General features: G+C 46.2%; 1 protein-coding gene across 2 annotated transcripts; it reads left to right on the top strand.

Annotated features, from left to right (window-relative positions):
- The first annotated feature begins 2386 nt into the window (after positions 1-2386).
- sall1a (spalt-like transcription factor 1a) lies at positions 2387-13506 on the top strand. 2 transcript variants are annotated; one of them, XM_029498106.1, is made up of 3 exons: positions 2387-2579; positions 8055-11461; positions 12343-13506. In XM_029498106.1, exons 1-3 carry the CDS (start codon positions 2507-2509, stop codon positions 12781-12783), a joined length of 3921 nt encoding a protein of 1306 aa, XP_029353966.1. In that variant the 5' UTR covers positions 2387-2506; the 3' UTR covers positions 12784-13506. The 2 variants fall into 2 exon arrangements, with proteins under 2 accessions (XP_029353966.1, XP_029353967.1); XM_029498107.1 differs by lacking the exon at positions 2387-2579 and adding an exon at positions 5197-5266.
- Positions 13507-14400: the final 894 nt, after the last annotated feature.

Raw genomic sequence — 14400 nt, forward strand, 5'->3', positions numbered from 1 at the left:
TATATTGTATTTTATTAGTTTTTATCCTTTTAGCTTTCTCACTTCATCCTGCCCCGGATATTAATAATAATAATAATTTAGGCTCAGTGTGCCTTTCTTTAGGAAAAAAAAAAATAAATAAATAAAACCAACTTAAGAGTGAAAGTTGAAAACTTTTTGAAGCGCTGTTGTTGAGTTGTGTCTGTCAGGAGTCCAAAGTGTGTCCGTGTGTGTCATTCAGCCCCCCTGATTGTTCACACTGTATCCTCAGACTGAATCCCATTTAAAATGTCTCCCGCTCGGCTGGGCTGCAAATCACCCTGTTTACAATCTCACACCAACACTCACATCAATTAACTGCCCATTGATTTTCTCGCCCGGGACATTACAATATTGCAGACCCCTTTTTCCTTCTCCCAGCAGTTTCAACTTTGGTGCACATAATTGCACGGGCATTTTAACGACACACACACACACACACACACACACCTATTAAAGATCATTTGCTGTTAGACTCTGTAAGTCGCAGTCCACATTTCGATTTAGTTACACCCTCAGATTTTTAAGACAGATGAAACACACATCAACACTGAAAATATACCCACAATTTATCTCTCCCTCTCTCTTTATAGATATATATCTGTGTGTGTGTGTTCTTAAATATTTTTGGCAGAGCGCATGGATAAAGCAGAGCTCTCAGAGCCATCACAAGTATTTGATTTTCCGCCTGCTCTTTCCTTTTTTTTCATGAATAAGTAAATAGTGAGGCTCGTCGAAACTAAAAGATAGCTGACACAAGAGAGGACCAGATCCATCTAGCCCGCAGCTGCTCTTTAAATATTCAGTGAAAAATAATGGCATCCGAGGCATCACCTATAGTAACATTATTATCTTCATTTCTCAAAATCAACCCGACTGAGAGCTTCGTTTATCTTTTTCACCTAATAAATCTACTCGACTCACAGGAAGCTCCTGCGGGACATCTTGCCCTCTTTAAACATCCCCACTGAAGGCGCACTCCTGTTAGTGCCTTATTTACAGACAGCAGCAATAATAATAATAATTATTATTACTTATTTACAGAATTGGCAACATATAGCTGTGTTATCACTTTTTTTTTTTTTTTTTTTTTTTTTTTTTTTACAATTTGTAGAATTAAAAAGGAATGAAACGGACAAAACATCCGACTGCTGATGATGAAGATGTGAAGCAGTAATTCTGTTTTTACTATAAAAACATCCCGCTGGATGGCGACCATATAGAGACTAACAAGTTGTGGAGTTTTTTGTTTCTTTTTTTTTTTTCCTCTCTTCTCTTTGTGTGAAATGTGTTTGAATCCACCTGATGTGAGTCTGAGACAGAAACTAAAAAGAACAAAATGTTTGAAAAGCTTTATTTGTCCCTATTCAGAGGAACAGACTTCTCTCTTCTGTCTTTGCCACTGATCATCCTGCTGCGCACAAAGCGTTTGGATCTGCTGTGCGTAATCAGAGAGAGAGAGAGAGAGGGGAGGAGGAGGAGGAGGAGGAGGAGGGGGAGGAGGGCGGGGGAGAGGGGGGAGGTGGAGGTGAATGGCAGCATGACTGAGAAGCCCGGTGACCAATCAGCTCCTCGATGGGCCGGGCTCCGCGTTTGTCCCAGCGCTGCACGGGCCCTCAAAGTTTGTTTATTCGCGGAATGCAGCGTGTGATGAAAACGTGTTACTAAGTAATCCCACACTTTTCCACTAATAATAATCAAATGAAACTGACTGGGACGTCGGATCGCACCGTGGACTTTTGGGAACGCGCGCCGGTGCCATTTTACGCACGGAACATGCTCGGGCGAGTCGCCGCTTTCGCCGCACCGAGACCAGACCGTCGCTCGAAACTCTTCAGAGAGTAGGTGTCGGTGTGACGGCGCCACGAGAGCATCGAGAGCGCGGGACGGGACTACAGAGCCGCGGCAGACGGGAGAAAAGTTGGCCCGAGATCGCCGGAGGGGTCCGAGAGCTCCGGCGTGCCCGCATCTCCGGGAGGAGAGAGCCGACAGAAGGAGCAGCGGGGAGAAAAACAAAAAGTGTGGCCGCTGCTTGATTCGTGTGAAACATTGAAAGATACTGTCGTAGGCACGGACTCGAGATGCTGACACCCCCCGCCACCTTTCCTCCTCCTCTGTAGTAGTCGAGATAAGCTGTGACTTGGCTCGGCTGAAGGGGTTAAACCGTATCTAAAGGGAGTTTGGAAAAGCCAGCCTTTCTTCCCCAAACGGATCAACTCATTGGGTGGGAGCTGAGAGAGAGACAAGAGTCCCCAGCAAATCAGGAGCTAATTGATTAAAGAGACTTCATTTGAATAGGAGGGGGGCTGGCGAGGTGCCAATCGCCTTTCAAAGAAGCCCCCCCCCCCCCCCTCCGTATGATTAATCGCAGAGCATTATTGATAATCATAACGGGGCACATGCGCGGTGGATGGCCTCGATTTACGTAATTTTTGAGAAGGTTTTGTAGTCATTTTTTTATTCTTTGCTCGCTGATGTGCCAGCCAGCATGTCGCGGAGGAAACAAGCGAAGCCGCAACACTTCCAATCCGACCCTCATCTGCCTTTATCGGAGCACAATGGTGAGTCCAAGTCGCTGCTTCTTCTGCTTTTTTTTTTTTTTTTTTTTTTTTGTCAATTTTGGACACCTTAAAAAAATGATGTTTGAGCCCAAATATCAGCGGGGAGGTTAGAACTTTTGCATCTTGGGGGGGGGGGGGGGGGTCTGTACTTTTTCTTTTTCGCCATTTGTTTTTTCTCTCTTTGTAAATTCCATCGTGTCGGTTGTTGGAAAAGTCTGAGCCACTTCTTCTCCCCCTCTCCCCCCCCCAAGAAAAACTAAACTTTCAGGAGATTGTGGATCATTGTGGACTTTATTTTAGCTCGGAGGAGGATTCATTGCAGTTATTTATTGGATGGCCAGCCGGTGCTCTGTAATCGGCTCCACCACAGATGAATGAGTTAAAGATAATAACCATGTAAACGGGGCGCGTTCAAAGTTTCCAAAAACTTTCAAGTTTCAAGTCCACCCTCAGCTCCTGAAATCTTGTTTTATTTATTTGTTGTTTGTTTGTTTCTTTGTTTTTTAAGTAGCTCTGAAACTGCTGTAATGTGTATCCGTGCCGTGTGGCTCCTCCCCGGGGCTTCCCTGCGCTCAGTGGCCGCTCTCGCTGCGTCGAGCCGGGCCACCCTGTCGCTACTGTCCGCTGGGACTCCCAACTTGTTGTTTTGTTGTTTGTTTGTATTGTTTTGTTTTTGTTAGTTTTTTTTTTTTTTTAACAAAAACTGTGTGTTTCAGCCCCGCGACAGAAGCTCACAACAAACCGTGTGTTTCCCAGAAAGTCTTTGCTCGTTTTAACGCAAGAGCGACTCTGTCCTGGAAATGTCCACTTTACGCACCGTTTTTAACTCTCTCCTTCAACTTTCCATCAGCCTGCAGTCTCACACACCGTTTGTGTATCACGACAATTTTGTGTCGTTTTTTTTTTCCTCAATCATAGCCAACACATATCAAACGATGATGTCTCCTTTTCTACAGGAGCCATCCGTCAAAATGTTCCAACAGAGTGAAGCTTCTCTGTTTGGGGCTGAAAATATAAAATCTGTTTTTGTACAAAGTGCCACATTGATCCGCACTGCAGCTCTGACAAAGGCCAAGGGGAAAAAAACAATAATAATCCGGTCACATCTGAGTGGAAATCATTCTGTGTTGGAAGCAGAATTTAAAAATAAAAATAATAATAATCTAAAGTTAAAAAAAGCTTCACCAAAAACACAGCGTGAGATAAGATCTTAGATAAGATGAGTACAGCTTGAATTTCCTAACAGGACGTTGCGTTGTAACGTGTGTTTGTGACCACCGACTTCCATCAAGACTCGAATCCAACAAAATAGCACTTAATACAAATTCTGTGTAATTTAAATAAATGAACGGATTCTTCTCCGGCAGCATCATTTTATATTCTCCTCATTTTAACGGTGTCCGGAATATTTTTTAAAAAAGGAGAGAGGATCAGAACAAAAAAAATAACACAACGTGACATAAAGTAAAATGTATAAAATGAGCTGCTGTTCTTCGTGTTAGGATGAGGCCTCCAAAATTTACCTTGCGGTGTTAATATTCCTGAAGCCACGTTGTGTTCAGTGAAGTGCCTGAAAAAAAAAACACACATGCATGTCGTTTGGAATAAACACTTGTTTCTTGCAGCAGACAGCCAAACATAGAAAATGTATTTTCATACAATTTATAGGAACTTGATTAATTCCTGAGTGCTGTTTTTTTTTTTTTTTTTTTTTTTACATATTATTATTATTATTATTTCTCAGCATTTTATTTCCAATCTAATAAACTTGAGGAAGAGTTCCTTTCTGGCAACAACTTTTTTTTTTTTTTTTTTTAAGGAATGCAACAACAACAAAAAAAAAACCACCCAGAACTGTGCCACGTGTTAAAATTGTTGTTGTGTGTTGTGAGTTGCAGAGGTTGGGGGACGTGTGGTCTTCAGGTCGGCCGGGACAGAGCGTCAGAGCTGATGTGCTGTCTGTCTGTCTGTCTGTGTGTGCGAGCTGGAGGGTTGTTTTTGGCCGTGAGCGAGCACAGAAAGTGGTTGTGTTTTGTGGGTGAGGTCGGGGTGAGGGCCGCGGAGGGTGGGATGTTGAGCTGTTTTAACCTTTGCCAGCGTCCCTCTCTGTGGAGGTGATGAGAGTTCAGGGCCCAGTGTGTTTCCTCGCTGCCTCTCCATTCAACCCTGCTGATCGGAGCTGCAGGCGCCCACAGCCAGGCCTCTGCTTTTTTTTTTTTTTTTACTAACAAGTTTGTGTGTGAGAGAGAGAGTGAGGCCTTATCAATGTTGTGGCCGTCCCCCCCTTTGCCCTATCAGAGTGGCCCCCCTAGAGGGGAGATTGGCAGGGCAGCCCCCTTTTTCTTTCTTTCTTTCTTTCTTTCGCTCTGTTGTTCCCTTGCAAACAGTGCTGAGTGCAGTTGCTTGTCATCATGCCAGTGTTTATGTGCTGTGAGTCAAGGTGCAGCCTGGAGGACTCGCTTCGCCTTTCCTCCCTCCCCTTAAGCTTTAAGCATGTCACCGGGGCAGAGCTTCTTAGAGTCGAGTCTCGTCCTGGACCACGGCAGCTTTAGTGGAACCCCATCTAGTGTTCAGTGGGATGAGTCTTGAGGGCTGAGGGCTGGAGACGATGTGAGCAGAAATCCTCCTGAAGTTACAAGTGTCAAGAGGCTCACAGAGGGCCGCCCCCTCCCCAGCGAAAAAATAATGTAGGATCTCTCAAAAGCTCTCTGTCAACTTTTTTTTTTTTACTAATCCTTTCGCTTTCTTGTCTGTCATATTCAAACTTTGGTCGGTCTCCTCTCACTCTTTGTCTCTGCTGAAGTCCTTCAGACCGTGCTGCTTTTCGTGGAGCTTCTGTGGAAGTTCTACAGACTCCATCTTCATACCAGCTTGACTTTATCTTAATTTTAATTCACTTAATCCTTGCTATTTTGGGAATTAAGCCTAATGCTAGCATCTGCGCTGTTTGCTATACTAGTCTTATATGGACAGAGGATTTACAGACATGCGTTCATTAAGTTTTGATCTTTTTTTTTTTTTTTTTTTTTTTGGGTTTGTTTGTTTTGTTTTGTTCTGTTTTTTTTTTTTGTTTTTTTTTTTTTTTTTTTTTTGGGGAGGGGTGGGGGGGGCAAATAAAGCAGAACATAGTATGGCACAGCTGCAAGATCAAATCTGTAGCCACGTCCGCAGGGAGAGTATTTCTGAAGTATTTCTGCAGCTGTATTAATTTCGTCTTCTCTTGAAACCCAAAGTTAGAGCTGAGCAGGAGACTGTCCGCTGCTGCACTGCACAATTCTGACCAGAAATCTTTTTGCTCCAGTTGCGTAACGACTAACATAAAAATGCACAACATACTCCTGAGAGTAAAATTCGGTCCGTTTTCTCTGTAATTATTTTTAACTTTGTGATATTTTTGCACTTGTGTCTCAAAAATAGATTTGAACATTTTTTGATTTGTGTGATTTTTGGAAATACGCGCCACTTTAGATATTGACGTTTTGTTGAATTGAAAGAAACACACTTAGGCCACATGTATGTGTATGAATTCTATACTGAATTAATTTCATTTCAGTGTGTATTGTCATTCCTCAAATACTATATGCAGCTTTTATTTGTCCTTTGAGACACGAGCATGAACACACACACGCATATTTTATATATTTCTTAATTGTGCATCTTCCAGAAGTTTGTTAGTTAGAAGTTTTTATCTGTTTTTGCATGATCCCGCTCGGTGTGTCGTGGATTTTCTTCAAAATAAATTGTGTAGGCTCAGGTTTGAGGAGGAAAAAAAAACCAGAAAGGGTGTTTATTTAATCCTCACATTTCTCATATTGTGAATCAAACACATTTTTGTGGTGTGTGGGTGGGTGGGTGGAAGTGAGAGGGTGGGGTTGGTGGTGGTGGGGGTTCAACATGAAAAGTTATCATTAAAGTTGAGTCTTCCCTGTTTGCATGGTTTGGTGGTGTGAGGGCCGGGGTTTACTGTCATGGCAACTTTGCGTTATCTGATGTCTCTGAGTAGAGAAACATTGAGGGAGATAATCCCTGAATTAAACAGGATCTGCTTTGAGTCGACTGAGATGAGCAGGGCCAGGCTGTGCCGACGATCCCCGCCGCTCCCATGCTGCGCGAACAATGGGAAGGCATCCTGTCTCTCTGTGGGGCAGGGCTGCACTTCTCCGGGTTTCATTTGCAAATGAATTCTTGGCCCTGATGAAAGTGTTGAAGGGCCGGAGCCACAATGAAAGGGATTCATAGAGAAATGCAATTTGTAAATCAACTTGTATGTTAAACAGCGAGATTTTAGTGTGACAAAGAAGGAAAGTCTGGAGCACAGCAGAGGCTCCGGGGGCAGGGTGTCATCTCGCCTTTTCTCTCCCCTGACTCGTCCTTCTGTATGAAAATGGAGAATTTGAAAGAGAAGGAGGAAAAACAAAATGCGGTCGTTACTTCTCGGTGACAGCAGAAGTTTCTGTGGCTGTACTTCATGTTCTCCCAGCTGGTATGTCCAGTTTGTCAGTTTTCAGTAAAGTTGCACCCCCCCAACACACACACACACACACACACACACACACACACACACACATCATGCTTTTCAGTTTGGATCGAGTCATTTATTTATTGAGAGTTTTTTCAGTTTTGTTTTTGTTTTTTTTTCCCAGAAGAATTTACTGACGGGTGCGTTTTTGTGTCGTTGATAAGGTTTTGGGGTCAAAGTTTATTTACAACTTAGAAACACATTCCTTCTTTTTTTTTCTCAGTTATTATTATTATTATTTTATGAACATGTCAGATAACCAGTTAATACTGGTTATAATAGTTTTTTTAACAGTTTTTTTCCCCCTCTCTCTCTTTTGTTTTGCCCGACTTTAGTGTGTGCACACAACCACCACAAGCTCTGTTGTTCATGTCTCGCTGTGATTGCAGCCTGAGTGGATACAAATTAGTTTAGTCACATAGATAACCTGTCCAAGATGCCCGCAGTTGGCTGAAAATGAGCAAAGTTGACAGCAGATTGAAAGTCTAATAAGTCCTTCAAATGCTTGATTTGCGCCAAGTGGACAAGTCGACTTTGAAGGGCGCGCTGTATAGGAAATCAATGCCTTTCTATGAAATTTCATTAAGACCAATGTCCTCACTCCACTCTATTCTATATTTTGATGGATTATCTGGAGAAAATGATTACCTTTGGTTGTGCTGATGAAACCCAGATGTACATCTTCAAAGATCACTTTTAAGCAATATTTGAGTAGTTCCCATTGATTTTGTATCCCTTCTTATCATGTTTCAGAGGCCGGTGCATTGAATAAGACTTTTTTCACATTTCTTTTGGCTTATTGTTGCCTTTCGATCGTTGTTTTTGTGAACACATCAAGGGGATAAGTGTAAAACTGATTAACTTAAGATTAACAACAATGGAATTTGAGGAGATAAAGCTGCTTCTTCAGCTGCAAAACATTTCTAATCACTAATCCTCTGTTTCCTCTTTTTCAGGGGACACAGAACTTTGCTCAGAGGACGCCCCCTGCAAGGAGTCAGACGCCCACGTCTGCAGTAGATGTTGTGCTGAGTTCTTTGAACTATCGGATCTCGAGGAGCACCAGAAGAATTGCACTAAGAATCAGTTAGTTCTGATAGTGAATGAAAATCCCGCCTCCCCCGCCGGAACTTTCTCTCCTGGCTCTCCTCCCCATAATCCCGATGACCAGATGAATGACACAGCTAATAACACTGATCAAACAGAGTGCAGTGACCTTTTGGAGCATAACGCTCTCGACAAAGACGAATCCATGGACGTGGACGTTTCCGGAATGAGCAGCGGTCATGAAGAGGAAGGCAGTCACACAGAGAGCGGGAGCCCCGTCAACACGGCGAGCAGCCACGGTGGCAGGGCCACCTCTGGCCCTGCGGTGGGTACTTCAGCTATCTCTGCCCCCGTACCTCAGCTCAGCAACCTGACTGAACTGGGAAACTTCTCAATGATCAACAGCAACGTGATCATTGAAAACCTTCAGAGCACCAAAGTGGCCGTGGCCCAGTTCTCCCAAGAGGCCCGGTCCACCGGGGGCCCCAGGGTGGCAGTGCCGGCCCTTATGGAGCAGCTCCTAGCCCTGCAACAGCAACAGATACACCAGCTGCAGCTCATCGAGCAGATTCGCCATCAGATCCTTCTGCTGGCCTCCCAGTCCCCAGAAATGCAGGTGCCCCCAGCTTCTGCTCCAGGCACAATGGGGCCCGCTGCCAGCCCGCTGACCACGCTCAGCTCGCATCTCTCCCAACAGCTGGCTGCAGCCGCAGGCCTAGCGCAGAACCTGGCTAGTCAGTCGGCCAGTATTAGCAGCCTAAAGCAGCTGGCTGCAGCGGCACAGCTACCTCAGTCCAACCCGAGCACCAGTGAGACATCTCAGAGCATTAGCACACTGGGGCCGTCAACAGTCAATGCCCAGTCCTCTGACAAGAGGGCGAGTCATATGAGCAGCCTCCACTCTCAGCTCAGCAGCTCCTCACTGGCTAAGTCGTCCACGCCAGCGTTTGGAATAAGTAGCTTGTTAAGCTCTGCAGTGAATCCCCTTCTACCTCAGCCCCCACCAGGAAACCCCATATTTTCCAGCTCTCTGCCGAGCGTTGGCACCACCGTAGAGGACCTCAACTCTTTAGCAGCTTTGGCGCAGCAGAGGAAAGGCAAGCCACCAAACGTCACTTCATTCGAACACAAGAGCAGCTCCGACGACGCTTTCTTCAAGCATAAGTGCAGGTTTTGTGGCAAGGTGTTTGGGAGTGACAGTGCCTTGCAGATCCACCTGCGCTCCCACACTGGCGAGAGACCGTACAAGTGCAACATCTGCGGCAACCGCTTCTCCACCCGCGGCAACCTGAAGGTGCACTTCCAGCGCCATAAAGAAAAATACCCACACATCCAGATGAACCCCTACCCCGTTCCTGAGCATTTAGACAACATACCGACCAGCACCGGCATCCCGTACGGCATGTCCATGCCCCCCGAGAAACCCGTCACCAGCTGGTTGGACAGCAAACCGGTGTTGCCCACGCTGACCTCCTCGGTCGGCATGCTGCTGCCGCCAACCATGCCCAGCCTGCCGCATTTCATCAAAAAGGAAGATCATTCGATAGCCATAACTAGCCCTTCTGTTACTGCAAAGAGTGACTCAGGTGCCGCTGAGCCTTCAGCTAAAAGTAACGATGGCGTGTCCGAAGAGGGTGAAGGTGCAACCCTGCCTACCTCAAATGGGAAAACTGAAGAAGGCAGCCACTCCTCAGGCTTCGTGACAAATGTGAGCTCTGCTTCTGAGAGCGCAGCTGAGTACACGACATCTAACAGCCCCCCCATGATGACCAACCCACTCATGCCACTTATGTCTGATCAGTTCAAGGCTAAGTTCCCTTTCGGAGGCATTCTGGAGCCCCTCCAGGGGTCAGAGACCTCCAAGCTGCAGCAGCTCGTGGAGAACATTGACAGGAAGGTGACAGACCCAAACGAATGCGTCATCTGTCACCGGGTGCTGAGCTGTCAAAGTGCCCTGAAAATGCACTATCGCACTCACACTGGGGAGAGGCCCTTCAAGTGTAAAATCTGCGGCAGGGCTTTTACCACCAAGGGCAACCTGAAGACCCACTACAGTGTCCACAGGGCCATGCCCCCCCTGAGAGTCCAACACTCCTGCCCTATCTGTCAGAAGAAGTTCACTAACGCTGTGGTTCTCCAGCAGCATATTCGCATGCACATGGGCGGGCAGATCCCCAACACCCCCCTGCCGGAGAGCTACCCCGAGTCCATGGCCTCCGACACCGGCTCATTCGAGGAGAGAAACTTTGACGATCTGGACAATTTCTCCGACGACAACATGGAAGGACTGGAGGAGGGCCCGGACAGCAGCGTGCCAGACACACCCAGGTCGGCTGACGCTTCCCACGACAGTTTGTGTAACTCCCCGGCCCCCCTCGAAATGGTTAGCCAGGAGGGGCAAGAGAAAAATGGCCAAGAGAATGCCCACAGTAATGAAACAGAGGAGCTGCGGGCCGGCCAAATGAAGGCTATGGCAAACGGCTTAGCTGAGGGGGATTGCCTCACCAATGACTCCTCGTCACTGGGAGGGGATGTTGAAAGCCAAAGTGCTGGGAGTCCAGCTGTGTCAGAATCTACCTCCTCCATGCAGGCGCCATCCCCCACTAGCATGCAGCCACAGCCACGTAAATCCCCCAGCCTGGAAGAAAGGCAGCACAGGGCCTTATCCCTGGAGCACACCGGTGCGAGCCTCTTGCACTCTCAGCCCTCCAACATAGGAGCCCTGGACCTGACGTCCGTCAATCCCTCAAAAGACTCCCTGGGCATGATATTCCCCTTCCGCGAGCGTAACACCATCAAGAACACGTCCTGTGACATCTGCGGGAAGACCTTTGCTTGTCAGAGTGCCTTGGACATTCACTATCGAAGCCATACCAAAGAACGACCCTTCATTTGCACGGCCTGTAACCGGGGATTCTCCACCAAGGGCAACCTCAAGCAGCACATGCTGACCCATCAGATGAGAGACCTGCCGTCGCAGCTCTTCGAGCCGTCAAACACCAGCCTGTCCTCCAGCCCGACCCCTTCCCTCCTCTCCGTGGGCTCCATTAGCAAACCTGAGGTCAACGGCTTCCTCCACGGCCTCCACCCGGACAAGGACATGGCCCCCGGCCTGGTCACCTCGTCTGCCTCCTCCTCCCCGGTGCTGTCCGCCGCCCCGCCCCGCAGGACCCCCAAGCAGCACTTCTGCAACACCTGCGGGAAGTGTTTCTCCTCCTCCAGCGCTCTGCAGATCCACGAGAGGACTCACACGGGGGAGAAACCCTTCGCTTGCAGTATCTGCGGTCGGGCTTTCACCACCAAAGGAAACCTCAAGGTAAATGTCGAAACACCCCGATAACTGTTGATCTGTGGAGTCTGTGTGTCAGACGGTTTTAGTTTTATACGGCCCGTCGGTGCATCAGACACCCAAAGGTGGTGATGTACATGTAATTAAAAGAAAAGCTGTGAGTCACGTGACTAATATGATTATTGGGGGACAGTTTCAGCGCCGCTGGGATTGGCTGAGAATGATTCACTGCTCTGAATGAGTTATCTGAGTTATCACCGTAAGCGGGGTCAGTCTGTATTTTTCCACAACAGATCCTGTAAAAATGCCACAGGCCTAAATCATTAAGAACCCTGGACAATGATCTACAGAAAGAGGAATTTGTGATACATTTCAATTTTTAAACATAGCATTGAAGAATCGAGCTGCTTGTTGACCGAAAACAAAACTTTATCCAGTTTATACTAAAAACTGAAATCTCGAGAAGTTTGTGGACAAAAAAAAAAAAAAAAAAAAACTTAAAATGTAATTATTTAAACAACATTTTTTTTTCACCATTATGGAGAAAGTAAAATAAAAAACATTTGTCTTTGCCGTAGAACAGGAGGTGGGATGTCACAGTGTCATTTTACCCCGAAGCAAACGAAGGTTTAGATGAAACTGCGTGTTTCAGCCTGATCAGAATGAGCAGTTTACACCACGCTGGCATTTCTCACAGCACGAGCAGCTGACCGGTCTGCTGCATCATCATTATTATTATTTTTTCCATTGCATCATCTCATGTGCATCTCTCGTGGCCAAGTTTGTAAACATCAGTAATTTTCATCCCCTCTCATTGCTCTCTCTCTCTCTCTCTGTGTTCCTCCTCCCTGACCCCCCCCCCCCTTTTTTTTTTTTTTTTTTACCCTCCCTCCCCCGGCTCCACGTAGGTTCACATGGGCACACACATGTGGAACAGCGCTCCTGCCAGACGAGGCCGCAGGCTCTCCGTGGACGGGCCCATGGCCTTCCTGGGCACCAACCCGGTCAAGTTCCCCGAGATCTTCCAGAAGGACATGGCGTCGAGGGCGGGCAACGGTGACCCGGCCAGTTTCTGGAACCAGTACGCCGCGGCCTTCTCCAACGGCCTCGCAATGAAGACAAACGAAATCTCTGTCATCCAGAACGGAGGCATCCCGCCCATGTCGGGCGGCGTGGGGAACGGGGGGAGCTCGCCCATCGGCGGCCTGACAGGCAGCCTAGACAAGCTGCACAGCATGGAGCCCAACGCCGCTCTCGCCGGTCTGGAGAAAATGGCGAACACAGAGAACGGGGCCCACTTCCGTTTCACGCGGTTCATGGAAGACAACAAAGAAATCGTCACCAGTTAGAGTTTTTACGTGCCGAGCTGTGCACAGACAAACGCGAAGATGCCCGAAGGCACACTGTACACACATGTAGACACGCAGAAGAGAAAGAAAGAAAGAGAGAGAACAAGACGGAGACAAAATCAAACCGAACTGCTTTGCTCGCCATCGAATCTTTACGAACACGAGTGTGAAGACAAGTTGCTTTTTTGTACAATGTACATGTTATAGTTTTACGGAGCTTATTTATTAGTGATTATAACCTTGCTTGAAACCAAGTGGAAGCATTAACAGTTAGGTTTTTGTTTGTTTTGAAGCCAGAATGGGTATGTTTGGGTGCTTAAAAAAAAATGTGCTTTTGAAAAACGTAGACTATCTGGGTAGATAACCTTACCTTGGCATTAAGTTATTTTCTGTCTGTAGTAGCTATAACCGAACTGTGGATGTTCATGTGATGCATTAGCCCTGTAATAAGCAAACAGTTTTTTGCTGTAAATAATGTACACTGATCTTCTGTAGATGGTCTAACATCTGTGTGTTCACGTCCCCCCCCCCCCCCCAAACATTCCCACCTACCCACTTTCTCCTCGTCAGAGCGAACCGATGAAATTCAGGCAAGGGACTAGATGATGCAGTAGTTCCTTTTCTTTTTTCAAATCTTATTTACTTTTATTTAAGGAAGACAAAACATTGAAGTTTGCAACATTCCCAGGGTTTCTTTTAGTGTTAACATGTTTTGTTGTTACTGTTTCTGTGTATTTTTTTTTTTGGTTGTTGTTTGTTTTATTTGTTTACTTCCATACCCCCCCACAAACACACACACACACACACACACACACACACACACACACACCCCCACCAAACCCCCTCGATCTCTTCTTGTGGCTCGTATTTTGGTGTTGTTGAAAGCGAAGGCAGTTGCTAAAAGGGGAACGTTGAGTCTGGCCAATTTCCTGGTCTTTGGAAGTGAGACCAGCCAATCAGATGAGCAGGATCCTCCTTTAGTTTCTCAGCTGGATTTCCACATTGCTGCTAATGTCCCAGCATCCTGACTGACATCAAGTGCAAGGTTCTGTGTTGAAGCTTCTGTAAATCCGTTCAGATGTGGAAATGCAAACGGACCCCCCCCCTCCTCCCTCAACAGTAAGAAAAAATGTACATAAAACTCACACAGGAGAAGTCCATCACCACGGCCAGGGGACGAAATGATAGTGTTTTTATAAATATAAATATATATTGGGTTTGAAAACCTTCGGACTGTTACATGCACTTTCTTGGAAAGTTGGAAGATCTTTATGGGTCCAGTTTCTCTACACTTTAATACCTACTAACAACTAAGATACTGTAATTCTTTACTCTAATAATCAAATACATCAGTTTTCCAAAAGAAACTTGGTGTGTCTGTGTGCTTTTATTACTCTTCTTCTTTCTTACCACACGATTAAAACTCGTGCTTTTGAATTATTTTCACATTTTATTTCTTTATTATTATTTTTTTCTTTTTTTGACAAAATGACGTTCGCGGCTGAATAATTTGCGCTGTTTTGTGCTTCTTGTTGTTTTTGTTTGTTTGTTTGTTTGTGTGTTTGTTTTGCGCACTGACCAGCAGCAGAGAAAAGACTGACACACACACCCTGAAGC

Source organism: Echeneis naucrates, chromosome 3 (assembly GCF_900963305.1).
Source record: "Echeneis naucrates chromosome 3, fEcheNa1.1, whole genome shotgun sequence".
NCBI lineage: Eukaryota > Metazoa > Chordata > Actinopteri > Carangiformes > Echeneidae > Echeneis > Echeneis naucrates.